The 26,281-nt window shown below is 45.7% G+C and overlaps 2 protein-coding genes across 3 annotated transcripts in view; one reads left to right on the top strand and one right to left on the bottom strand.

Annotated features, from left to right (window-relative positions):
• LOC116981359 (putative lysosomal acid lipase/cholesteryl ester hydrolase) overlaps positions 1–5,481 on the top strand; it is a 39,276-nt gene extending 33,795 nt beyond the window's left edge. Inside the window, exon 11 of one of the 2 annotated variants that reach the window (XR_004414219.1) lies at positions 5,469–5,481. The gene's annotated coding sequence lies outside the window, so the exon portion shown is untranslated. Of the gene's footprint in view, positions 1–903; positions 918–5,468 lie in introns of those variants that run through there. The other variant, XR_004414217.1, reaches the window with a different exon arrangement.
• ankrd22 (ankyrin repeat domain 22) lies at positions 3,257–25,417 on the bottom strand. Its single transcript, XM_033034372.1, has 7 exons — positions 25,348–25,417; positions 24,997–25,086; positions 9,256–9,441; positions 7,815–7,922; positions 4,933–5,010; positions 3,932–4,030; positions 3,257–3,391 (listed from the first exon to the last, which is right to left on the bottom strand). Exons 2-7 carry the CDS (start codon positions 25,015–25,017, stop codon positions 3,314–3,316), a joined length of 570 nt encoding a protein of 189 aa, XP_032890263.1. The 5' UTR covers positions 25,018–25,086; positions 25,348–25,417; the 3' UTR covers positions 3,257–3,313.
• Between the last annotated feature and the right edge of the window lie 864 nt (positions 25,418–26,281).

A 26,281-nucleotide genomic window follows, 5' to 3' on the forward strand; every position in this document is an offset into this window, starting at 1 on the left:
CTCTGGTTTATATTAAATCTTTCCCCCCCTTACCTTAAACATATGCCCTCTGGTTCTCGATTCCCCTACTCTGTGCATCTGCCCAGTCTATTCCTCTCATAATTTTGTACACCTCTATAAGATCATCCCTCAACCTCCTGCGCTCCAAGGAATAAAGTCCTTGCATGCTCAACCTCTCCCTATAGCTCAGGCCTTTGAGTCCTGGCAACGTCCTCATGCCCCCTTTCCAGCTTGACAATATCCTGTAACATGGTGCCCAAAACTGAACACAATATCCTAAATGCAGCCTCTATAACTGTAACATGACCTCCCAACTTCTATATTCAGTGCTCTGGCCGATTAATGCCAAAAGCCTTTTTGACCACCCTATCTCCTGCGATACCACTTTCAACAAACTTTGTACTTGTACTCCTAGATCGCTCTGCTCTACAATGAGAGCATCTTGAAGATGGATCAGGTCAATGTTCCAGGGAACTATCCCTCTTGTTGGGTTAATGGAACCATTTTACAAAGCCCATGTAAACTCATGTAGTTGATCTTACTGCTTGCTGCATGGTTGCTAATTTTTTTCTCTTTCTCTCCATTAAAACACTCGCCCTCGACTCAGACATACGTAAGACCAGCCGCAAAGTAACAACTGTGTGATTGTCATATATAATGGGTGTGGATTAGCTGTTTACGCCACATTGTTCAGCGCATTGTAATCAGTGGGGATTTGTTCAGGAATTTTAATTGGAACCGACAAGCCGAGAGTATGTGTCAGCATCCAAAGCTGAACTTTGGAACGGTAGTAAATGAATACGCAGAGCGCTGGAGTAAGTCAGTGGGTCAGGCAACATCTCTGGGGAACATGGATAAGTGACGTTTCAGGTCGGGACCCTTCTTCAGACTGGTGTAACCCAGCGGGTCAGGCGGCACCTGGAGAGGTGACCTTTCGGGTTCCAACTCCAAATATCACCTAACCCCCCCCCCCCCATCCTCAACTGTATCAAACTTACACAGGCGCAGTGGTAGAGTTGCTGCCTTACAGTGCCAGAGACCCGGGTTCGATCCTGACTATGGGTGCTGTCTGTATGGAGTTTGTACTGTTTCCTCCAGTTTCCTCCCACATCCCAAAAGACGGCAGGTTTGTAGGTTAATCGGCCTCTGTAAATTGTTGCGAGTGTGTGGGATATAACAAGTGCAGATACACTTGTTAGGCAGCACGGACACGATGAGCCGAAGGTCCTGTTTCCATCTCAAAACTAAACCAAGCTTGTCGTGCCCCCAACTCTTCCAGCTTTCTCACCCCCCCTGAAGGAAGGTCCCGACAGCAAACATCACCGATCCCTGTTCTCCAGAGATGCTGCCTGACTCGCTGTGGTACTCCAGCACTTTGTGTCTCTTTGTGTAAACCAGCATCTGCAGTTTGTGTTTCTACTTTTGAGCAATAGTAAATGTTGGGTATTAACTGCAACTTGAGCATGATCGCTATGGTGTTAAATATGGAAGTGATTTGAAGCTGGTGGATTACCAATCAAAAATATAATCCCACTCGTGAGCTGCAAGATGATAAAGTGTGTTCATCAACAACTGTTCCTGGTGAGATCTATCACACTCTACTGTATATTGTGTCTTCCATGTAACTTGTGAGTGCCTTGTCAGTTGTCTTGCCATTACACTGGAGCAACTTCAATAAAGATTACATTTGAGGTTACTGTGCTTTCGGCTTCCAACAACAACCGTTAAAATCTAGCACCAAGGCTTGTTTTGACAACTTTTTTTATTTGTAAGTTGTATGTACGAGAGATAATGGTGAACCAATTTGGCATTTGGACCTTAGAGTGAGTCAAGAGTGCTTTTGCGTCACGTCCCGAAACAGAACAATGAAATTTTTACTTGCATCAGGGCGGCACGGTGGCGCAGCGGTAGAGTTGCTGCCTCACAGCTCCAGAGACTCGGGTTCGAACCTGACTATGGGTGCTTGTCTGTATGGAGTTAGTACGTTCTCCCCATGACTGGGTGGGTTTTCTCCGAGTGCTCCGGTTTCCTCCCATACTCCAAAGATGTACATGTTTGTAAGTTAATTGGCTTTGGTAAAGATTGTAAATTGTCCCTAGTGTGTACAATAGTGCTAGTGTGCGGGGTGATCGCTGGTCAGTGCAGACTCATGGGTCGAAGGGACTGTTTCTGCACTGTATCTCTAAACTAAACTAGACAGATATATAAACATAGTACTCAGTTAACACCATATTAAACAACAAAAAAGTTCAATAAGTAAAAACAAAAAATTCTAAGCCCCAAGACTTAGGCAGTTCATAGTTCAGGGTTTGGTCGGAGTGTGTCATGTTTAATAGCCTGATAGTTGTAGGGAAGAAGCTGCTCCTGAACCTGGACGTTAGTTTTCAAGCTTCTGTACCTTCTTCCCGATGGCAGGAGTGAAATGAGAGCGTGGCCAGGGTCTCTGATGATGCTGGCTGCCTTTTTGAGGCAGTGACTCCTGTAGATCCCTTCGATGGTGGGGAGTTCTTTAAAAGATGCCACATGTAAATATTAAACAAAACTAAACGCTATAGAGGGCAACATAGTAATTAAGGTTGAGGATTGGATATTTATTTTTTCAATTCATTAAACATGTTATTTTCAATATGGGAGACCTGTTTCCACATTGTATCTCTCTCAACTAAACCTATTTAATGCTCATCTCTGGAAGGGGGAAATTACATGACTACCTACCCTTTATAAGGATGTTGCCAGAACCAGAGAGTCTGAGCTGTAGGCAGAGGTTGAGTAGACTGGGTCTCCATTCCTTGGAGTGCAGTAGGATGAGGAATGATCTTATAGAGGTGTATAAAATCATGAGAGGAATAGATCGGGTAGATGCACAGAGCCTCTTGCCCAGAATAGGTGAATGAAGGACCAGAAGACATAGGTTTAAGGTGAAGGTGAAAAGATTTAATAAGAATCTGAGGAGTAACCTTTTCATACAAAGGGTGGTGGGTTAATGGAACAAGCGTTGAGGTAGTTGAGGCTGGGACTATCCCAACGTTTAACAAAACAGACGGGTACATGAATAGAACCGTTTGTAGGGATATGGACCAAATGTGGGCAGGTGGGACTGGTGTAGCTGGGACATGTTAGTAGGTGTGGGCAAGTTGGGCCGAAGGGCCTGTTTCCACCCTATGAATCTATGAACTAACTACACAGGTTACTATGAGGGTGAGATCCAATACTGCAGAAAACAGGAACATATGTACAAAGTCAGACTGCCCACGTATCGAGATGTAGAGAAGTTATTTATTCGTTCCGTACAAACATCCATGCTAGAAAGTCTCTAGGATTCCTTGTGCAGCGCAGCCAAAATCTTTGGAAACTTCAATTTTGTGGCAATATCAACAGGTGTTTCTCCATTCTGGACAACAACAAAAAATGCAACATAAATGTGAACAGGCAATCTCAATCAATATTTCCAACAATTTCTGTAAAAGAACCATGAAAACTGCAGATAATTGATAATGATAAATGAAAGCAGCGGCACGGTGGCACAGCTGCAGCCTCACAGTGCCAGAGACCCAGGTTTGATCCCGACCACAAGTGCTTGTCTACAGAGTTTGTACGTCCGTCCCCCCCCCCCCCCCCCCCCCCCCCCGTGACCTGCGTGGGATTTCTCCGAGATCTTCGGTCCTCCTACACTCCAAAGACGTACAGGTTTGTAGATTAATTGGCCTGGTGTAAATGGGAAATTGGCCCGTGTGTGTGTAGGATAGTGTTAATGTGCAGGGGTTGCTAGTGGGGTCTCGGTGCCTTCAAGTGTTTCCTGCCTTCTCCCCATAACCCCTGACATCCTATGGCCCTAACCCTATGAAGTGTCAGGCAGATACTAAACCTGTGTGACCAAATATTCAAATCCAATGGGGGTGCAGGCAACACACGAGCAACGTGGAATACTTACCTTATTGGCAATGGATGTGTCTGCATTTGCTTTAATGAGGACGTTGACAATCCGTGTATTATTCATTCGGCAAGCGTAGTGAAGCGCAGAATTACCTTTCTGTAACGAGAGTGAAAGCACAAAAGGTCACGGACAGAAACCAAACACTTCCAAAGTTTGAGGGAGGCAGGATGATTTTAGAATTTACCTTTTAGTTTAGTATAACATGTAAAGTGGAATTAGTTTAGTTTTAGAGATGCAGCGTGCAATCAGGCCCATCGGCACACTGACACCGTGGCGAATCATCCCGTACACTAGCACTATCCTACACACACTCGCAACAATTTATCGTTTTACCAAAGTCAATTAACCTACATCTTATATGATCTTATAGAAGCATATAAAATTCTTAAGGGATTGGACAGGCTTGATGCAGGAAAAATGTTCCCCATGTTGGGGGAGTCCAGAACCAGGGGGGTCACAGTTTAAGAATAAGGGGTAGGCCATTTAGGACTGAGTTGAGGAAACACTTTTTCACCCAGAGAGTTGTGAATCTGTGGAATTCTCTGCCACATAAGGCAATGGAGGCCAATTCACTGGATGTTTTCAAGAAATAGTTAGATTTAGCTCTTTGGGCTAACGGAATCATGGGATTTGGGGAGAAAGCAAGAACGGGGCACTGCTTTTGGATGATCTGCCATGATCATATTGAATGGCGGTGCTGGTTCGAAGGGCCGAATGGCATCTATCTTCCTGCATCCTATTTTCTATGTTTCTACAAACCTACACGTCTTTGGAATGTGGGAGGAAACGCGAGCAACCGGATATATAGCGTGGAAACAGGCCCTTCGGCCCACTGAGTCCGCGCCGACCGACGATCCCTCGTACATTAGTTCTATCTAGAGAACTCCGGAGAAAATGTGTATTCTTCCAAGGTCTACCTCAGTTTTAAGGCTTGAATCAATTCGATTTAATTTAAATGTAAGAAATATATTAGTAAAATCAGATTTACCAGTCCTTACATAGTCTGTTGCATTTATATCCACTTTAGCTTTCAGCAGTATCTTTATAAACATTTCATTACGACTCTTCTTTGATTCCTGTACAAAAACAAAGAGTTGATCAAAAAGTAACTGGTACAAATCACACTTCCATCTGCATGCAAAACCCAAATATTGATTTACCACCACATTACTTCTCTGGACTTCTGAGTCAACAGGGTGGCGCAGCGGTAGAGTTGCTGTTTTACAGCACCAGAGACACGTGTTCGATGTTTGATCCCGACTACAGGTGCTGTCTCTACGGAGTTTGTATGCTCTCCCCGTGGCCTGCGTGGGTTTTCTCCGAATGCTCCGATTTCCTCCCACGCTCCAAAGGTACAGGTTTGTTGGTTAATTGGCCGGTGAAATTGTAAATTGTCCCTAGTGTGTGGGAGAGTGCTAGTGTGCAGGGATCGCTGGTCGGCACGGACCCGTTGGGCCGAAGGGCCTGTTGCCTCATTGTATCTCTAAGCTAAACTAACCAACTAAGATAAACACAAAGTGCTGGAGTAATTCAGCAGGACAGGCAGACAGACATGGGTGACACTTCGGGTCGAGACCCTTCTTCAGACTGAAGCAGCCTAGACAGTCTCGACCCGAAACGTCACCCATTCCTTCTCTCCAGGGATGCTGCCTGTCCCGCTGAGTTACTTCAGCATTTTGTGTCTACCTTCGGTATAAACCAGCATCTGCAGTCCCTTCCTAAACTAAACAGCTTTCTGCTTAGTCATGACTACAAAATGACAAGGCTGAAAATAACAAAGGTCCAGTTTGGATGATAGCAAACACACCTGGTTGTGGACCATATGTGATTATATTCAATACAATGAACCTGCTGAGACCCGCGTTCGATCCCGACTACGGGTGCTGTCTGTATGGAGTTTGTACGTTCTCCCCGTGACCTGCGTGGGTTTTTGCCGAGATCTTTGGTTTCCTCCCACACTCCAAAGACGTACAGGTTTGGAGGTTAAGTGGATTGGTAAATGAAAAATTGTCCCTAGTGTGTGTGTGAGATAATGTTAATGTGCGGGGATCGCTGTTCGGCGCGGACTAAACTATCTCTAAACTAAACCTCTAGAAATGCACGCTTCAAAGACTTACAGGTTTGTAGGTTAAGTGGCTTTGGTTAAATTGTCACTAGTGTGTTGGATAGCGTTAGTGTGCCGGTGATCGGTGCTCAGAGCGGACTCGGTGGGCTGCAGGGCCCGTATCTGCGCTACACCTCGAAAAGTAGGTATGTTACAAACTTACCTTCAGCGGCACTGCAATTCTGCCACTGGCCATGTGCGCGATTTTGGCGCTTTGAGGGGGGCTCGGGGTTAAAACGCTTTTTTTTCCCTACCTTGTCCTGGATTATATTTGGTTGGAGTGCAAGCTTTTGCTGAAGAATCGTTCCGACGGGCGATCTGTGTATTTTTATTTCTTTCTTTATTTATTTTTTAAATCGCCCGACTAGTTCAGCGCTGGAGTCATTTTAAAATCAGCTTCTAAAGCCGTCAACGCTGACAACGGGGACGGATTTCATGTAGGTGACAGGTAAAAAAAAGCTGTTTATTTTTATGTATAAAAGTGGTCCTTAAGATGCCTTTAGTTCACATTTTAAGTTGCGAAACGGTGATTTAGTCCCATTCCAACCGGCAGTATTTTTCCTGCCGTTATGGGGGTCTAAATCACTGCAAACCGCAACGTTCCAAATGGTAGCGTTCCAGAAAAACCCACTCGCAAGTTGATTTAAATGGCCATTATACAGGTATTAAACATTAAATTCCTTCCATTTGGCCTATAAATCCATGACAATGAGATTTAAAAATTAGGTTATATTGTGAATTCTTGTGTGAATGTTATTTGGACACTTAGGCTATTTAAAAATGTTAATCTATTCTTAAGAAATTGATAGATGTTTAGATCTAGTAATTGAATTTTGTAATTAGCTACAATTAGGTAACTAACTAATTATATGCTTTAATTTCAAGTCATCTAAGTAAGATTGTTTCATATTTGTTTCAGAATGCTTCAATCTATAATAACTGAAAATATCTTTTAGTTCTCCTAATTTTTAAGAAAGTTATGGCCATTTGACTGTCCTCGATCACAGCTTTTGTGTGAAGTCAATGGAAAAGCAATAGGGAACAAGATGCTAATTTCCGAGTATGAAAATGGCCATAACTTTTTTAATACTGAAGAAATGAAAGTGAATTAGGTGACAAATTAAACTTCTGTGGATTACGGAACAAATGTGGATTACGGAAATGTCGGAGACCCTATACTTAGAAAGAATTAGACTTGTCTTAATGGACAAACAAGATCTTTTCCATAACATTTGGGCTCCATTCATTAACTATCTGAAGGGATAGACTGGCACAGCACGAGGACCCAGCTGAAACTTGAACTCAGGAACAGATGAAAAACTATACTCTATACTTTATAACCTACGAACCATCTCTCATTGCTGTATCACACGGTAACCCATTCCACCTCCCTTGTTTTTCTGTTGTGTTTTTTTTTGCTTCTTTTTTATTTGTTAACTTTCTACCCTCTCTTTTTTCTCTCGCTTCTATAAAAAATAAAAATACTAGAAGCAGAAGTAATGATAAGGAAATTTTAATAATGTATGACTGATGTTATTGAAAAGTTTTTTTTCTACTATAATATGTAACTACATTGTATAATATGTCTACTTCTAATAAATAAATTAAAAAAAAAAAAAAAAAAAAATTTAAACTTCTTTTTATGCTTTATCTGATGGGATAAATTACAGACTTGATTTTTAAAATCTCAAAATTTTGTAACATTGCTACTAAAAGTCTAAAAACAAAGAACCATTGAGCACATTAGTTTGGGGGGAAAGCCACGCCAACACTTACCATTATAATGTAGCCTAGTAGCAAGACAGGCATCAAGATGATGATCAGCAGGTAGTCCAGAAAAGTGAATCTTCTCCTTACAGCATAATGTAAACATGTCCGCTCTTTCTTTAAAATTGAAGAAGACAAAGTCGGTGAAGGAACAGAATGTTTATTCAAGAATGCATATCCGGTATATAGTTTAGTGTGCAGGGCCGTCGGAGAGAGAGAAGGGTCGCTGCAGGCAAGCTCTCTCTCCAATGGCCCTCCTCCCTCTCGGTCCGCCAAGGCCTGCTGGATCTCCCGGTTGCCAACCATTTCAACTCCCCTTCCCATCCCCACACTGACCTCTCTGCCCTGGGCCTCCTCCATTGCCAGATTGAGGCCATACGCAAACTGGAGGAACAGCACCTCATATTCCACTTGGGTAGTTCACAACCTAATGATATGAAATTTGAATTCTCCAATTTCAGGTAATTACCTACAAATAAGCACTTATCCCCCTTTCCCCATTTTTTTTTATTCCCGCCCTTCACTTCCCTGTGCCCCACCTGGATTTGCATTCATTTATCTCCTTCCCCCTCCCCTCGTCCCCTTCCACCTAAATTCCTTCCTCTGGCTTCACAATTTGTACTTCTTCTGTCTTTGTTTCACGCCTTTTGTCTTTTCATCAACTGGCCTTCCAGCTTTCTCTCCCCCAGCACAATCGGTCTGAAGAAGGATCCCGACCCAAAACGGCACGTATCCATGTTCTCCAGAGATGCTGTTTGGCCCGCTGAGTTACTCCAGCACTTTGTGTCTTTTTTTTTGGTGCTACTGGAAACATTACTGAAGATCGACACAACCAGCATCTGCAGTTCCTTCTTACACATTATTCATAGCTTACAGGAATAGGGATGTGTAAACAGAATGTACGGTAAATCCTCATTTTAATGGACCAGGGGGGGGGGGGGGTGTTGTCTGTTATTGCCAAATGTCCTTTATAACTGAGTAAGTGACTTGTCAGTGACTCCAAACACCTAGCAGTCACTCCATGAAACAACAAGTTATTTTCAAATGCAAAGTTATTTTTAACAGCTAAAAATGTATTGTAGTTAATGCAAGCTAAAAATGCTAAAGGCTGTTTATTTAATAGTGTTAAGTATCGATCAATTGTTTATCAATGTCAATGCCCTGCCAATTTCAATGCCAGTGCCCTGCCAATGCTTTGCCAATGCCAATGACTTGCCAATACCTTGCCAATGTTAATGGCTTACCAATGTCAATGGCTTGCCAATGTCAATGCCCTGTCAATGCCTTGCCAATGTCAATGCCCTGTCAATGTCAATACGTTGCCAATGTGACTGGCCCTCGCAGTGTAACTATTTGTTTTATGGAGATATAATTGAAATCCGTTATAAAAAGGTCATTAATAGCAAGCCAGGGTTTACTGTACAGGTCTGAATGCACACGCATAGATCACCTTGTTCCTGAGATTGACGTTGGCTTCTTTCCTCAGCAGATATTGTGCGATTTCGAGCCTGCCAGCTCTGCAGGCAGCGATCAGTGCGGTGTCCCCATAGTGCGAGTCTTGCTGGTTCACATTGGTTGTCATCAGTAGCTCCTTCAAATCCCTGAAGTCATTCTGATACGCTGCCTGGCAAATGGGCTGCGGGACAGAGCAAAGAGAACAAATCAGCACGGTCAGGACAAATAGAAACATAGAAAATAGGTGCAGCAGCCAGCACCGTCATTCAATATGATCATGGCTGATCATCCAGAATCAGTTTCTGCTTTCTCCCCATATCCTTCCCATTTCCCTCTTTCATGGACTGTAGGTCATCTCATTTTGAATCTATAACTTTAAATATAACGTGGAACAGTGCAGAGGGACACTTTTACTTTTAGTTTGGAGATACAGCGCGGAAACAGGCCCTTCAGCCCATCGAGTCCACGCCCACCAGCGATCACCGCACACTAACTGCATCCTGCACACACCGAGGACAATTTTTCATTTGTACCAAGCCAATTAACCTACAGACCTGCACATCTTTGGAGTGTGGGAGATAACCGAAGGTCTCGGAGAAAACCCACGCAGGTCACAGGGTGAACGTGCAAACTCCGTACAGACAGCACCCGTGGTCAGGATCGAACCCGGGTCTCTGCAGCAACTTTACCAACTTCTGGCGCCACCGTGCCGACACTGGTGAGCCAGAAGCCAAAACATTGAGATTTTAAGTAGCTATAAATCAGATTATGGAGTGTTAAAGTCTTACAACAAAGACCATGCAGAATTAACAACCAAGGAAGCAACTTTATTTAAAAAACTGTTCTCCAAAGATGTTGCCCGACCGGCTGACTTAGTGTAATCGTCATAAAGCATGGAAATAGGCCCTTCGGCCCAATTTGCCCACACCGGCCAACATCTCCCATCTACACTAGTCCCACCTGCCCGCGTTTGGCCCATATCCCTCTAAACCTGTCCTCAGACCGACTTCAGAACATCCTCGAGAGGGAAGGTAAACAGCCGGAAGTAGTTGTGCATGTGGGCACAAATGACGTGGGTAAGAGGAGGAAGGAGGTTCTGCAACGTGAGTATCGAGAACTATGCAGGAGGCTGAAAAGCAGGACTTCTAGGGTGGCTATCTCTGGGTTGCTTCAAGTACCTCGTGCCAGTGAGGGAAGGAACAGGGAGATAGGGGAGCTGAATGTGTGGCTGATGAGTTGGTGCAGGGGGCAGGGATTTAGATTTCTAGATCACTGGGATCTCTTCTGGGGCAGGGGTGACCTGGGCAACAGGGACAGGTTGCACCTTAATTGGAGGGGGACCGACATTCCGGCAGGTAGGTGTGGTAGTGCTGCACGGGTGGGTTTAAACTATACAGTGGGGGGGTGGAGACAACAACGTGGAAGCGCATGCGTGCAGTTAACGGGAAAGAGTGTGTAGGAAAGGTCACGTTTAAACTAACAGAGCAGGGGGATGGGAACCAGTGCAAGGAGACAGAGGGCCATTTAAGGAGGACAGAAGCAAAAGGTAGAAGGGAGATAAGAAAAACTAACCTGAAAGCTTTGTTCCTCAATGCCAGGAACATTTGGAATAAGGTGGATGAATTGAATGGGCAGTTAGCAGTTAAGGGATATGATATAGTCGGAATTACGGAGACATGGCTCCAGGGCGACCTCTGAAGAAAGGTCTCGACCCAAAATGTCACCCATTCCTTCTCTCCAGAGACGCTGCCTGTCCTGCTGAGTTACTCCGGCTTTTTGTGGGTGACCAAGGCTGGGAGCTAAACATATCAAATATATTTGATATTCAGGAAGGATAGACAGAAAGGAAGAGGAGGTGGGGTGTTGGTTAAAGAGGAAATGAATGCAATAGCACGGAGAGACATTAGCCTGGATGCTGTAGAACCAGGTATGTGTAGAACTGTGAAATAGCCAAGGGCAGGAAACACTTGTTGGAGTTGTATACAGACCACCAAACAGCAGGTTGGGGATAGCATCAAACAGGAAATTAGGGATGTGTGTAGCAAAGGTACAGCGGTTATCATGGGTAACTTTAATCTACATATAGATTGGGCCAACCAAATTGGTAACAGTGCTGAAGAGGAGGATATCCTGGAATGTATACGGGATGGGTTTTTTAAACAATATGTAGAGGAACCGACTAGAGGGCAGGTCATCCTTGACTGGCTATGGTGTAATGAGAAAGGATTTGTAGCAATCTTGTTGTGCAAAGCCCCTTGGGCAACAGTGACCATAATATGGTGGAATTCTGCATTAGGATGGAGAGTGACACAGTTAATTCAGAGACTAGGGTTCTGAACTTGAATAAAGGAGACTTTGAAAGTATGAGACGGGAATTGGCCAGGATAGACGGTCAAATTATACTTAAAGGATTGACAGTGGAGATGCAATGGCAAGGATTTAAAGACCGCATGGATGAACTCCAGAAATTGTTCATCCCTGTCTGGCGAAAAAATAAAACCGGGATGGCGGCTCAACCGTGGCTGGCGAGGGAAGTCAAGGATAGTGTTAAATCCAAGGAAGAGGCATTTAAATTGGGCAGAAGAAGCGGCAAACCAAACTGGGAGAAATTTAGAACACAACAGAGGAGGACAAAGGCATTAATTAGGAGGGGGGAAAAGAGCATGAAAGAAAGCTGGCGGGAAATATAAAAACTGACTGAAAGCTTCTTTAGATATGTAAAAAGGAAAAGATTAGTGAAGACGAATGTAGGTCCCTTACAATCAGAGACGGGTTAATTTATAATGGGGAACAAGGAAATGGCAGAACAGTTAAACACGTACTTTGGTTCTGTCTTCACTAAGGAAGACACAAACAATCTCCCAGAAATATTAGGAGACTGAGGATCTAGTGGGAGGGAGGAACTGAAGGGAATCCACATTAGTCAGAAAATGGTGTTTGGCAAACTTGGGACTGAAGGCAGATAAATCCCAGTTTACAATATATATTGCTGTGGGGAAGATGCTATGAGGCTGCAGGGTGACTTGGATGGGTTGGGTGAGTGGGCAGAAGCATGGCAGATGCAGTTTAATGTGAATGAATGTGAGGTTATCCACTTTGGTGGCAAGAACAGGAAGGCAGATTATTATCTAAATGGTGTCAGATTAGGAGAAGAGGAGGTGTAATGTGACCTGGGTGTGCTTGTACATCAGTCACTGAAAGTAAGCATGCAGGTACAGCAGGCAGTGAAGAAAGCTAATGGCACGTTGGCCTTCATTGCGAGTGGATTTGAGTTTAGGAGAAAGGAAGTCCTACTGCAGTTGTACAGGGCCCAGGTGAGACCACACCTGGAGTATTGTGTGCAGTTTTGGTCTCCAAATTTGAGGAAGGACATTATTGCTATTGAGGGAGTGCAGCGTAGGTTCACCAGGTTAATTCCCGGGATGGCAAGACTGACATATGATGAAAGAATGGGTCGACTGGCCTTGTAATCACTGCAAATTAGAAGGATGAGAGGGAATCTTATAGAAACATATAAAATTATTGGAGGATTAAACAGGGTAGATGCAGGAAACATGTTCCCAATGTTGGGGAAGTCCAGAACCGGGTGTCATAGTTTAAGAATAAGGGCAAGATGAGGAAAACCTTTTTAACCCAGAGAGTTGTGAATCTGTGGAATTCTCTGCCACAGAGGGCAGTGGAGGCCAATTCACTGGATGTTTTCTAGAGAGAGTTCGAAAAAGCTCTTAGGGCTAAGGGAATCAAGGGATATGGGGAAAAAGCCAGAACGGGGTACTGATTTTGGATGATCAGCCATGATCATATTGAATGGCGGTGCAGGCTCGAAGGCCCAAACGGCCTACTCCTGCACCTATTTTTATGTTTCTATCCATGTAACTGTATAACTGTTTCTTAAACATTAGAATAGTCCCAGTCTCAACTACCTCCTTTGCCAGCTCGTTCCACACACCCACCACCCTTTGTGGGAAAAAGTTACCCCTCAGATTCCCATTATTTTCTCACAGAGAGTGGTGGTTCTGTGGAATTCTCTGCCTCAGAGGGCGGTGGAGGCCGGTTCTCTGGATACTTTCAAGAGAGAGCTAGATAGGGTTCTTAAAGATAGCGGAATCAGGGGATATGGGGAGAAGGCAGGAACGGGGTACTGATTGGGGATGATCAGCCATGATCACATTGAATGGCAGTGCTGGCTCAAAGGGCCGAATGGTCTACTCCTGCACCTATTGTCTATTGTCTAAATTTTTTCCCTTCACCTGAAACCTATGTCCTCTGGTCCTCGATTCACCTACTCTGGGCAAGAGACTCTGTGCATCTACCCGATCTATTCCCCGCATGGTATTGTACACCTCTGTAAGATCACCCCTCATTCTCCTGCGCTCCATGGAATTGAGTCTCATCCTCTCCCTATAGCTCACACCTTCGGCTCCTGGCAACATCTTCCCTGTTTCCCTCTTTCATGGACTGCAAGTCAAAAAGTTCAGGAACAGCTTCTTCGCCACAGCCATCAGGCTATTAAACACAACAAATAAGCTATGAGCTCTGAACCGCAAAAGACTATATAATTATTTGTTATTTGCACTATATTTGTTATTTATTGAACTTTTTCTTTTTTCCCCCCCATTATATACAATGTTTACATAGTCACATATTCTGTTGTGCTGCAGCAAGTAAGAATTTCATTGTCCCGTCCGGGACATATGACAATAAAACACTCTTGACCTGTCTTGACTTGTAATGGAACATAGAACAGTGCAGAGGGACAGGGGTGAGTGAGAAGATAAAGCATTGGGACATGTACACAGCGGTTACAGTGAGTGAAAAGCGTTTTATTGTGCTTTCCAGTCAAAGAAGACTATACATGATTACGATCCACGGTGTACAGGTAAAGGACAAATGGTGCAACATTTAATAATAATAATAATAAATTTTATTTATGGGCGCCTTTCAGAGAGTCTCAAGGACACCTTACAAAATTTAGTAACAGAATAAAAAACATGTAAGCAGAATGAAACAAAACAAAAAATAACGACAAAAATAAATAAATAATAATAATAAAGACATCAACAATACACAATTCAAAGACACAATTCAAAGAGAGAGCAGCGGCAGCTAATTGCGCCAGCGTTCACTCTCCCTTCCGGCAGCCATCTTGGAAACGGAACAAATTAAGAATCATTTAACATAGAAACATCCCCCCACAATGGTTACCATTATGAGGGAAGGCACAATGTCCAGTCCCCAACCCCAGTTCACCCATAGTCGGGCCTATTGAGGCCTCCACAGTTGCCTCTACAGAGGCCCGATGTTCCAGGCCGTTCTCACCGGGTGATGTTGGTCTGGTGTCGGGAGAGTCCTCTCAGCGGCTAGGGACACCTGGAACGGCCGCTTCCTTACCGGAGACCGTGGCTTCCGAAGCCGACAAGGCCACGAGATAATGCAAGATAACATCCTATAAAGTTACACTACTTAACTCTGCACCTTGGTGATTGCCTGTCACCCACCTGAATCTGAATATGATCTGAATCCACGCGATATCGTTGAACTAACCCAAACTTCGCTTTCACTTTAAGGTCACAGGGTCACAAAAGTCAAGAGACGAGAGTTTTCAAACATTTTGTCCATTTTTTAAACTTTGGTTCCCGTTAACCATTTCCACATCCTTACGAGCACAGTATTACTACAGTTGTTCCCCATATTAATTGCATTATTCTCGTTTCTGAAGGAAACAAGCCACACGTTTCAAACTTGAATTACACACCACCTGTTAAATGGCGAGCAGCGTAGATAAAATAAATTCAGAATGCAGAACCAAACAGGTGCAGCGGTAGAGTTGCTGCCTCACAGCGCCAGTGACCCGGGTTCGATCCTGACTAAGGGTGCTGTCTGTACGGAGTTTCTACTTCCCCCCCCGTGACCCCTGTGCGTTTTCTCCGGTTTCCTCCTACAGATCCAAAGACGTACAGGTCTGTAGTTTAATTGGCATGGCAAAAATTGTTAATTGTCCCTACAGTGTTAGTGTGTGGAGATGGCTGGTAGGCACGGACTTGATGGGCCGAAGGGCCTGTTTCTGCGTTGTGCCTCCAAACTAAACTAAACTAAAATAAACCTTCTCCAGAGATGCTGCCTGACCTGTTGTGTCACTCCAGCAGTCCGTGTCCCAGATTAATTTGTGCTCTCACAACCGGGCTGGCCATGGTGGCGCAGCGGTAGAGTTGCTGCCTTACAGCGCTTGCAGCGACTGAGACCCCGGTTCGATCCTGACCACGGGTGCTTGTCTGTACGGAGTTTGTACCTTCTCCCCATGACCCGCGTGGGTTTTCTTTGAGATCTCCGGTTTCCTCCCACACTCCAAAGAGGTACAGGTGTGGTGTAATTGGCTTGGTGTAGGTGTAAAAATTGTCCCTGGTGTGCGTAGGGTAGTGTTAATGTGCGGGGATAGCTGGTCGATGTGGAAGGTCGATGGGCCGAAGGGCCTGTTTCCACGTTGTTTCTCTACACTAAACTAAACAACAATGCTTCGTAAAACACCGGTGACTTTTTGGCGGTACACAAAATTGCTGGAGAAACTCAGCGGGTGCAGCAGCATCTATGGAGCGAAGGAAATAGGCGACGTTTCGGGCCGAAACCCTTCTTCAGGCTGATGGGGGGTGGGAGAAGGAAGGAAAAGGGGAGGAGGAGGAGGAGCCCGAGGGCGGGCGGATGGGAGGAGACAGCTAGAGGGTTAAGGAAGGGGAGGAAACAGCAAGGGCTAGCAAAATTGGGAGAATTCAATGTTAATGCCATCTGGACGCAAGGTCCCCAGACGGAATATGAGGTGCTGTTCCTCCAATTTCCGCTGTTGCTCACTCTGGCAATGGAGGAGACCCAGGACAGAGAGGTCGGATTGGGAATGGGAGGGGAAGTTGAAGTGCTGAGCCACCGGGAGTTCAGGTAGGTTATTGCGGACTGAGCGGAGGTGTTCGGCGAAACGATCGCCCAACCTCCGCTTAGTCTCCCCGATGTAAATCAGCTGACATCTAGAGCAGCGGATGCAGTAGATGAGGTTGGAGGAGATACAGGTGAACCTTTGTCGCACCTGGTGACTTTTTGACTCTTTCTTCGGTTTAAAGCAGCATCTGCAGTTCCTTCCTACACATACCAGACTTAAAGCTGCATTACAGAACCAAAATCAAGTTGTGAAAAAAAGCAGTACGTAAGTAGGAAAGGTGAAGGCAGCTCGGTGCAAAGCTTTGTTTTGTTTTACTGATACAGCACGGAAACAGGCCCTTCGGCCCACCGAGTCCACGCCGACCATCGATCACCCGCTCACACTAGTTCCACATTATCCCCCTCTCACATCCACTCCCTACACACCAGGGCCAGGCTACAGAGGGCCAACTAACCTACAAACCCGCACGTCTCTGGAATGTGGGAGGAAACCGGAGCATCCGGAGGAATCCCACGCGGTCACAGGGGGAACGTGCAAACTCCGCATGGGCAGCACCCAGGGTCGGAATCGAACCCTGGCCTCTGAGTTGCCATGAGGCAGCGACTCTGCCCGCTGCGCCACTCTGCCCCTCCCTGCGCCAATGGAAGAACAGCAGCTTCCTTGAGTATTCTCTAGTTGGCCCGAGGCATTTCAAAAAGCATGTTGGAGCCTGAAGAAGGGCCCTGAACCTATCCATGTTCTCCAGGGATGCTGCCTGACCCGCTGAATTACTCCAGCACTCTGTGTCTTCTGCACCATTCTCTGCAAGAGTTACGGAGGGTGAAGTAGGGATTTGACATTGTTGGAATACTGATGTTTTAATGGTCAGATCCAAAGCCACCGTAGCGCCACCTATGGAATTTATGACCCACAAGGTATCACGGTGGTGCAGCGGTAGAGGTGCTGCCTGACAGCACTTGCAGCACTGGAGACCCAGGTCCGATCCCGACTATGGGTGCTGTCTGTGCGGAGTTTGCACGTTCTCCCTGTGACTGCCTGGGTTTCCCCCGGGGTGATCCGGCTTCCTCCCACACTCTAAAGACGCACAGGTTTGTAGGTTAATTAGCTTTAGTAAAGATTGTAAAGTGTGTGTGTGGGATAGTGCTAATGTACGGGGTGATCGCTGGTCGGCACGGGCGCGGTGGGCCGGTTTATCTCGAAACTAAACTAAATAAAAGTAGACATGGATATGCAGGGAATGTTGTGGATCAAGTGCAGGCAGATGAGACCAGTTTGACTTGGCATCATGTTCGGCACAGGCAGTGTGGGCCGAAGGGCCTGTACCTATGCTGTACTATTCTCTGTCCTATGTTCCATGGCCCATCCTCCTCTCTCCCTCCTCTCTCCCTCACTCCTCCCTTCTGTCCCCCCCCCCCCCCCCTCCATCCACTCCTCCCCCCTCCCTCCCTCGTGATTTTTTTTTTAACTCAGCAGATTTTGGACGAGAGGTATTTGATGGTGGTGAGCGTGCGGGGGGGGGGGGGGGGGGAGGGGAAGATTTCTATCGGGCGTGACTAGGTGAGATGATTTGCTATGCAGGAAGGAACTGCAGATGCTGCCTTTCACCAAAGATAGCCTCAAAGTGCTGGAGTAACTCAGCGGGACAGGTAGCATGTCTGGAGAGAAGGAACGGGACAATTTACTGCTGAACGATTTGCCGGTCTTCTCCCAACACCTCCTTTACAACAGAGTGGGTTCACTTACATTCTGAACCCCTGCAGTGTGGATGTCGCCACGGAATAGCTTTGGCTCCCGTAGTCCAGGAGCTTGACACACCTTATTTCTCACCTCGTTCCGAACTTATCCGCACATACCACACAGCACGGTGGCGCAGTGGTAGCTCTGCTGCCTCACAGCGCCGGAGACCCAGGTTCGATCCCAGCCACGGATGCTCCTCTGTATGGAGTTAGTACCTTCTCCCCGTGACCAGCGAGGGTTTTCACCGAGATCTTCGGTTTCCTCCCACACTCCGAAGACGTACAGGTTTGCAGGTGAATTGGCTTGGTATAATTGTAAATTGTCCCTAGTTGTGTGTAGGGTAGTGTTATGGGCCTGTCCCACTTTCACGACCTAATTCACGACCTTTTTTACTCGTGGACATTTTTCATCAGGCTAGAAAAACGCCCCAACATACTTGCAGTATGTGGGAGGTCAAGGACACCGCTGGTGCCTCTGGCTGCTACAAATGCGAGAAATGCATCCAGGTAGAGCTCCTGAAGGGCCGTGTTGGGGAACTTGAGAAGCAAGTGGATGACCTCCGGTTCGTCCGAGAAACGGAGTCGTTCCTCGACAAGTCCTACAGTAAGATTGTTACACCTAAGGTACTGGAAGAGAGAAGGTGGGAGACAGTGAGAACGGGAGGGAAGCATGGAATGCCAACTTCCCCGGGTGTTGTACCTCTTGTGAACAGGTTCACCCACTTAGAAGCTGTCGGGACAGAAGAGGTGTTTACACTGGGCGGCGGACTGGCTTGTGATGCGAATAGGGCTGTTGAGCCAAAACCAAAAAGGCCTAAGGCAGGCAACGCCATTGTAGTGGGAGATTCCATTGTGAGAGGTACGGACAGGGGTTTCTGCGGCAACAGACGGGATGCGAGGATGGTGTGCTGCCTTCCTGGTGCCAGGATCCAGGATGTCACGGACAGAGTGCAGAAAATCCTCAAGGGCGAAGGTGAACATCCGGAAGTGGTAGTGCATGTCGGCACAAACGATGTCGGAAAGAAGGGGATGAATATTCTGCAGCGTGACTTTAGAGAGCTCGGAAAAATGCTGAAAAGCAGGACTTCCAGGGTTGTTATCTCCGGTTTGCTTCCAGTTCCTCGTGCTGGCGAGAGCAGGAACAGGGAGATACGGGACCTGAACGTGTGGCTGAGGAACTGGTGCACGGGGCAGGGATTTAGATTCTTAGATCACTGGGATCTGTTTTGGGGTAAGGGGGAACTGTACAAAAGGGACGGATTGCATCTTAACAGGTGTGGGACCAGCATTCTGGCAGGCAGGTTTGCCACTGCTACACGGGTGGTTTTAAACTGAATAAGGGGGGTGGGGTGTGGAATGGGATAGTGGAGGATGGAGTTAAAGGGAAAGGGTTTCTTAAATGTGTGAGCGTAGAGACAGAGGGGTGTAAAATGAGGGTAGAAGCAATAGGTAGCAAGGTGAAAAGTAAAAGTGGCAGGCAGACAAAACCAGGGCAAAAATCAAAAAGGGCCACTTTTCAACATAATTGTATAAGGGGTAAGAGTGTTATAAAAACAAGCCTGAAGGCTTTGTGTCTCAATGCAAGGAGCATTCGTAATAAGGTGGATGAGTTGAATGTGCAGATAGCTATTAATGACTATGATATAGTTGGGATCACGGAGACATGGCTCCAGGGTGACCAAGGCTGGGAGCTGAACATCCAGGGATATTCAATATTCAGGAGGGATAGAATTGAATACCTTTATTGTCAGAGAGAAAGGAAAAGGAGGTGGGGTAGCGTTGCTGATTAGAGAGGAGATTAAGGCAATGGAAAGGAGGGACATTAGTTTGGAGGATGTGGAATCGGTATGGGTAGAGCTGCGAAACACTAAGGGGCAGAAAACGCTGGTGGGTGTTGTGTACAGGCCACCTAACAGTAGTAGTGAAGTTGGAGATGGTATCAAACAGGAAATTAGAAATGTGTGCGACAAAGGCAAAACCGTTATAATGGGTCACTTCAATCTACATATAGATTGGGTGAATCAAATTGGCAGGGGTGCTGAGGAAGAGGATTTCTTGGAATGTATGCGGGATAGTTATCTAAATCAACATGTAGAGGAACCAACGAGAGAGCAGGCTATTTTAGACTGGGTATTGAGTAATGAGGAAGGGTTAGTTAGCAGTCTTGTTGTACGTGCCCCCTTGGGCAAGAGTGACCATAATATGGTTGAGTTCTTCATTAGGATGGAGAGTGACATTGTTAATTCAGAAACAATGGTTCTGAACTTAAAGAAAGGTGACTTTGAGGGTATGAAACGTGAATTGGCCAAGATTGACTGGCAATTAATTCTAAAAGGGTTGACGGTGGATATGCAATGGAAGACATTTAAAGACTGCATGGATGAACTACAAAAATTGTTCATCCCAGTTTGGCAAAAGAATAAATCAGGGAAGGTAGTACATCTGTGGATAACAAGGGAAATCAGGGATAGTATCAAAGCGAAGGATGATGCGTACAAATTAGCCAGAAAAAGCAGCATACCGGAGGACTGGGAGAAATTCAGAGACCAGCAGAGGAGGACAAAGGGCTTAATTAGGAAAGGAAAAATAGATTATGAAAGAAAACTGGCAGGGAACATAAAAACTGACTGCAAACGTTTTTATAGATATGTGAAAAGAAAGAGATTAGTTAAAACAAATGTAGGTCCCTTGCAGTCAGAAACAGGTGAGTTGATCATGGGGAACAAGGATATGGCGGACCAATTGAATAACTACTTTGGTTCTGTCTTCACTAAGGAAGACATAAATAATCTGCCGGAAATAGCAGGGGACCGCGGGTCAAAGGAGTTGGAGGAATTGAGTGAAATCCAGGTTAGCCGGTAAGTGGTGTTGGGTAAATTGAATGGATTAAAGGCCGATAAATCCCCAGGGCCAGATAGGCTGCATCCCAGAGTACTTAAGGAAGTAGCTCCAGAAATAGTGGATGCATTAGTAATAATCTTTCAAAACTCTTTAGATTCTGGAGTAGTTCCTGAGGATTGGCGGGTAGCAAACGTAACCCCACTTTTTAAGAAGGGAGGGAGAGTGAAAACGGGGAATTACAGACCAGTTAGTCTAACATCGGTAGTGAGGAAACTACTAGAGTCAGTTATTAAAGATGGGATAGCAGCACATTTGGAAAGTGGTGAAATCATTGGACAAAGTCAGCATGGATTTACAAAAGGTAAATCATGTCTGACGAATCTTATAGAATTTTTCGAGGATGTAACTAGTAGCGTGGATAGGGGAGAACCAGTGGATGTGGTGTATCTGGACTTCCAGAAGGCTTTCGACAAGGTCCCACATAAGAGATTAGTATACAAACTTAAAGCACACGGCATTGGGGGTTCAGTATTGATGTGGATAGAGAACTGGCTGGCAAACAGGAAGCAAAGAGTAGGAGTAAACGGGTCCTTTTCACAATGGCAGGCAGTGACTAGTACCGCAAGGCTCAGTGCTGGGACCCCAACTATTTACAATATATATTAATGATCTGGATGAGGGAATTGAAGGCAATATCTCCACGTTTGCGGATGACACTAAGCTGGGGGGCAGTGTTAGCTGTGAGGAGGATGCTAGGAGACTGCAAGGTGACTTGGATAGGCTGGGTGAGTGGGCAAATGTTTGGCAGATGCAGTATAATGTGGATAAATGTGAGGTTATCCATTTTGGTGGCAAAAACAGGAAAGCAGACTATTATCTAAATGGTGGCCGACTAGGAAAAGGGGAGATGCAGCGAGACCTGGGTGTCATGGTACACCAGTCATTGAAAGTAGGCATGCAGGTGCAGCAGGCAGTGAAGAAAGCGAATGGTATGTTAGCTTTCATAGCAAAAGGATTTGAGTATAGGAGCAGGGAGGTTCTACTGCAGTTGTACAGAGTCTTGGTGAGACCACACCTGGAGTATTGCGTACAGTTTTGGTCTCCAAATCTGAGGAAGGACATTATTGCCCTAGAGGGAGTGCAGAGAAGGTTCACCAGACTGATTCCTGGGATGTCAGGACTGTCTTATGAAGAAAGACTGGATAGACTTGGTTTATACTCTCTAGAATTTAGGAGATTGAGAGGGGATCTTATGGAAACTTATAAAATTCTTAGGGGTTGGACAGGCTAGATGCAGGAAGATTGCTCCCGATGTTGGGGAAGTCCAGGACAAGGGATCACAGCTTAAGGGGGAAATCCTTTAAAACCGAGATGAGAAGAACTTTTTTTCACACAGAGAGTGGTGAATCTCTGGAACTCTCTGCCACAGAGGGTAGTCGAGGCCAGTTCATTGGCTATATTTAAGAGGGAGTTAGATGTGGCCCTTGTGGCTAATGGGAACAGAGGGTATGGAGAGAAGGCAGGTACGGGATACTGAGTTGGATGATCAGCCATGATCATATTGAATGGCGGTGCAGGCTCGAAGGGCCGAATGGCCTACTCCTGCACCTAATTTCTATGTTTCTATGTTTCTATGTTGATGCCACAAGTACCTACGATTAGCATCACGACCTACCTACGACCTACCTACGACCTACCTACGACCATGTCGTGAGTATGAGTCAAGGGCAAACTCGGCAAAGGTTGTGAATTAGGTCGTGAAGGTGGGACAGGCCACTTAATTTGCGGGGATCGCTGGTCGGTGCAGACTCGGTGGGCCGAGGGGCCTGTTTTTATGCTGTATCTCTAAACTAAACTAAACCACTTAGCCATAAAGAACCAACACCTAGATTTAGTTTTCTTCCAAACGATTTTTATCATTAAAAAGCGGGAAGAACCCAAAGTGCAGAAGTTTTGTTTTATTGCAGTCAAAATCCAGCACAATTAGTAGGGAAATTAAATAATTACACTTATTGAATATTTGCTTATATTGTTATCTGTGTGTACTGAGTTTACAGGCCTGTTATGTTGCTGCGTCAGAATTGTACTGCTCCCATGTTGTCACATATGACAATTAAATACTCTTAACACTTGAAAAGTTTGATTTTAAAAGAGTAAAGAGATTGCAGGTACTAGCACGTTTAAAAAAAAAGACGTTGCACCCTGACCACTCCCTCTTCTCCCCTCCCCCTTCGGGCAAAAGGTGTAGATGTGTGAAAACGAACACCTTCAGATTCAGGGACAAACACCATCTTTTGTCCAGAGATGCTGCCTGTCCCGCTGAGTTACTCCAACATTTTGCATCTGTCTTAGGTGTAGAGGGAAGATAGACACAAAAAGCTCGACCCGAAACGTCACCCATTCCTTCTCTCCAGAGATGCTGCCTGTCCCGCTGAGTTACAATAGACAATAGACAATAGGTGCAGGAGTAGGCCATTTGGCCCTTCGAGCCAGCACCGCCATTCAATGTGATCATGGCTGATCATCCCCAATCAGTACCCCGTTCCTGCCTTCTCCCCATATCCCCTGACTCCGCTATTTTTAAGAGTCCTATCTAGCTCTCTCTTGAAAGCATCCAGAGGAGCTGCCTCCACCGCCCTCCGAGGCAGATAATTCCACAGATTCACCACTCTCTGTGAGAAAAAGTGTTTCCTCGCCTTCATTCTAAATGATTTACTCCTTATTCTTAAACTGTGGCCCCTGTTTCTGGACTCCCCCAACATTGGGAACATGTTTCCTGCCTCCCTACGCTGCACTCCCTCAATAGCAAGAATGTCCTTCTTCAAATTAGGGACCAAAACTGCACACAATACTCCAGGTGTGGTCTCACTAGGGCAGAAGGACCTCTTTGCTCCTATATTCGATTCCTCTTGTTATAAAGGCCAACATGCCATTTGCTTTATTCACTGCCTGCTGTACCTGCGTGCTTACTTTCATAGACTGATGTACAAGGACCCCCAGATCCCGGCGTACTTCCCCTTTTCCCAACTTGACGCCATTTAGATAGTAATTTCCCCCCCCCCCTTTTTTTTCCTACCAAAGTAGATAACCTCACATTTATCCACATTAAACTTCATCTGCCATGCATCTGCCCACTCCCCCAACCTGTCCACGTCACCCTGCATTCTCATAGCAACCTCCTCACAGTTCACGCTGCCACCCAGCATTGTGTCATCTGCAAATTTGCTAATGTTACTTTGAATCCCTTCATCCAAATCATTGATGTATATTGTAAATAGCTGCGGTCCCAGCACCGAGCGGGGACTCCAGCATTTTGTGTCGATCTTCAGTTTAAACCAGCATCTGCAGTTTCATCCTACACATTATGGATGAAATGGGCTAAACACGGGCAGTTGGGACTTGTGTAGATGGGACATGTTGGTCGGTGTGGCCAAGTTGGGCCGAAGGGCCCGTCTCCACGCTGTGTGACTCTATGATTTAGACTGAAATAGACAGATTCTTGATTAATACGGGGTGTCAGGGGTTTGTGGGGAGAAGGCAGGAGAAAGGGGTTGAGAGGGAGAGATCGATCAGCCATGATTGAATGACGGAGTGGACTCAATGGGCCGAATGGCCTAATTATGCTCCTTAAATCAAACGCACAAAAAACTTCTGATAAGACACAAAATGCTGGAGTAACAGCGGGTCTGGCAGCATCTCTGGAGACAAAGGATAGTTCATGTTCATAAGTGATACGAGACCAGAATTAGGCCATTCGGCCCATCATGTCTACTCCACCATTCAATCATGGCTGCTCTCTCTCCCTCCTCACCCCATTCTCCCAGAACCCATCTAATCACCCGTACTAATCAAGAATCTCTCCATCTCTGCCTTAAAAAAGTATCCATTGAGATACCCTGAATAGGTGACGTTTATACGTTTTTTAACCCAATCCTTCTCTGCAGAGATACTGCCTGACCAGCTGAGTTACTCCAGCATTTTGTGTCTATCTTCGGTGTAAACCAGCATCTGCAGTTCCTTCTTACACACGTTAAGACTTATTTTCAACTACCTTTCCAACGTTACAACTAACCCCCCCCCCCCCCCCTTGTGTTAGAAGTGTAAATAAATGTATCTTTTCCCCATAATTTTCTAGAGGCCTCTCCAGTACTTGTATTTTCACATGAGCAGGCGTATATTGATTGCTCCTCGCCCTCCTGCCTTTGAATAATAACCAGTTCATGGGTGTTCCTACCTCGGAGTAAAGGATTCCCATCGGATTCACAAAGTGAGGACGGCGAACAGAGGTGTTTGAGGGGTCGTAGCCTCCTCTCCACAGGCACTTCTTGTGGTGGTCGTAGTGGTACACTTGCACTTTCCTCGCCCAATTCCAACACAACTATTCCAATTCCGCACTTTGACCGGGGCTCCCTTCAAAGTTTCACCAAAAAAAACCTGTCCTTCCGACTGTGAAAGTGGCCGCAACACACACACACACACGCAAAAAAAAAAAAACAGGGAGTGTCTGTCTCTAACTTTGCAACATCATGCCAATCGGACGAGGTTAGGGTGGATTATACAGCGAGCGCAGCGCACTCACACAGACCTGGGGCTTTGGTATGTGAGTTGCAGGCTGGAGCAAGTGCAGGTTGGCAAATACGTTTCTGTTCAACAGCTCCTCGCAGCCAACTCACTCACAAACGAGCGCCAGGCAACTGCAGATGCTGATTTTACACCCCCCCCCAAAATTAAACACTCGCAAAAACCACTTATTGCAAAGTTCCCCTCTCCCGGACCACAAAAAAACCTCGCCCTTGATATATATTCCTCTTGCTCTCGAAGTTACAAGAGCAGAATTTCCACGCAGTACTAGTTCCAAAAACTAAAAACCGAACTGCCTCGACCCGAAAAGTCACCCAGTCCTTCTCTCCAGCAATGTCGCCTGTCCCGCTGAGTTATTCCAGCATTTAGTGTCTATCTTCTAAACAGACCCGAGCCGAAACGTCACCTATCCATGTTAGAATAGAATAGAATAGTTTCTTTATTGTCATTGTAACATGAACCATGTACAACGAAATTGTAAAATGTCAGCCAGTCAGTGCACCATTCAAACATTTCTAAAAGCTAACGATACATACAAGGTAAAATATTTAAAAAGATAAACAACTAAAATAAATATCATAAAAATAGCACGCATAAACACCCAGCCCTACATCCTTGTGTCGATTTCATGTATGTATGTATCGCCCCTGCGTTCCTTGGCGGCTACATTTAGTGCCTTTATAGCAGTGGGGTAAAAACTGTTTTTAAGTCTGTTTGTCCTTGTAGATCTGTACCGTCTGCCTGACGGTAACAGTTCAAACAGGGAGTGTCCGGGGTGGGAAATGTCCTTTATAATACTCTGGGATTTTTTGATGCAGCGGGAACTGTGTAAGTCCTCCAAGGTAAGGAGAGGGCATCCGACAATCCTCTGGGCGTTGTCAATGGCCCTCTGGAGCGCTTTCCTCTGAGCCGCTGTGCAGCTGGTGTACCATACGCAT

This window comes from Amblyraja radiata, chromosome 15 (genome assembly GCF_010909765.2).
Source record: "Amblyraja radiata isolate CabotCenter1 chromosome 15, sAmbRad1.1.pri, whole genome shotgun sequence".
NCBI classification, from domain to species: domain Eukaryota; kingdom Metazoa; phylum Chordata; class Chondrichthyes; order Rajiformes; family Rajidae; genus Amblyraja; species Amblyraja radiata.

Bases quoted from the DNA above. Each gene is read 5' to 3' on its own strand.
- ankrd22 (XM_033034372.1), bottom strand. From the start codon at position 25,017: ATGGGAATCCTTTACTCCGAG. The intron at 7,923-9,255 runs GTGATCTATGCG...TCAATTTTAAAG, and splicing joins ACGTCAATCTCAGGAACAAG to AAAGAGCGGACATGTTTACA. The intron at 3,392-3,931 runs GTAAGTATTCCA...GTTGTTGTCCAG, and splicing joins ACACATCCATTGCCAATAAG to AATGGAGAAACACCTGTTGA.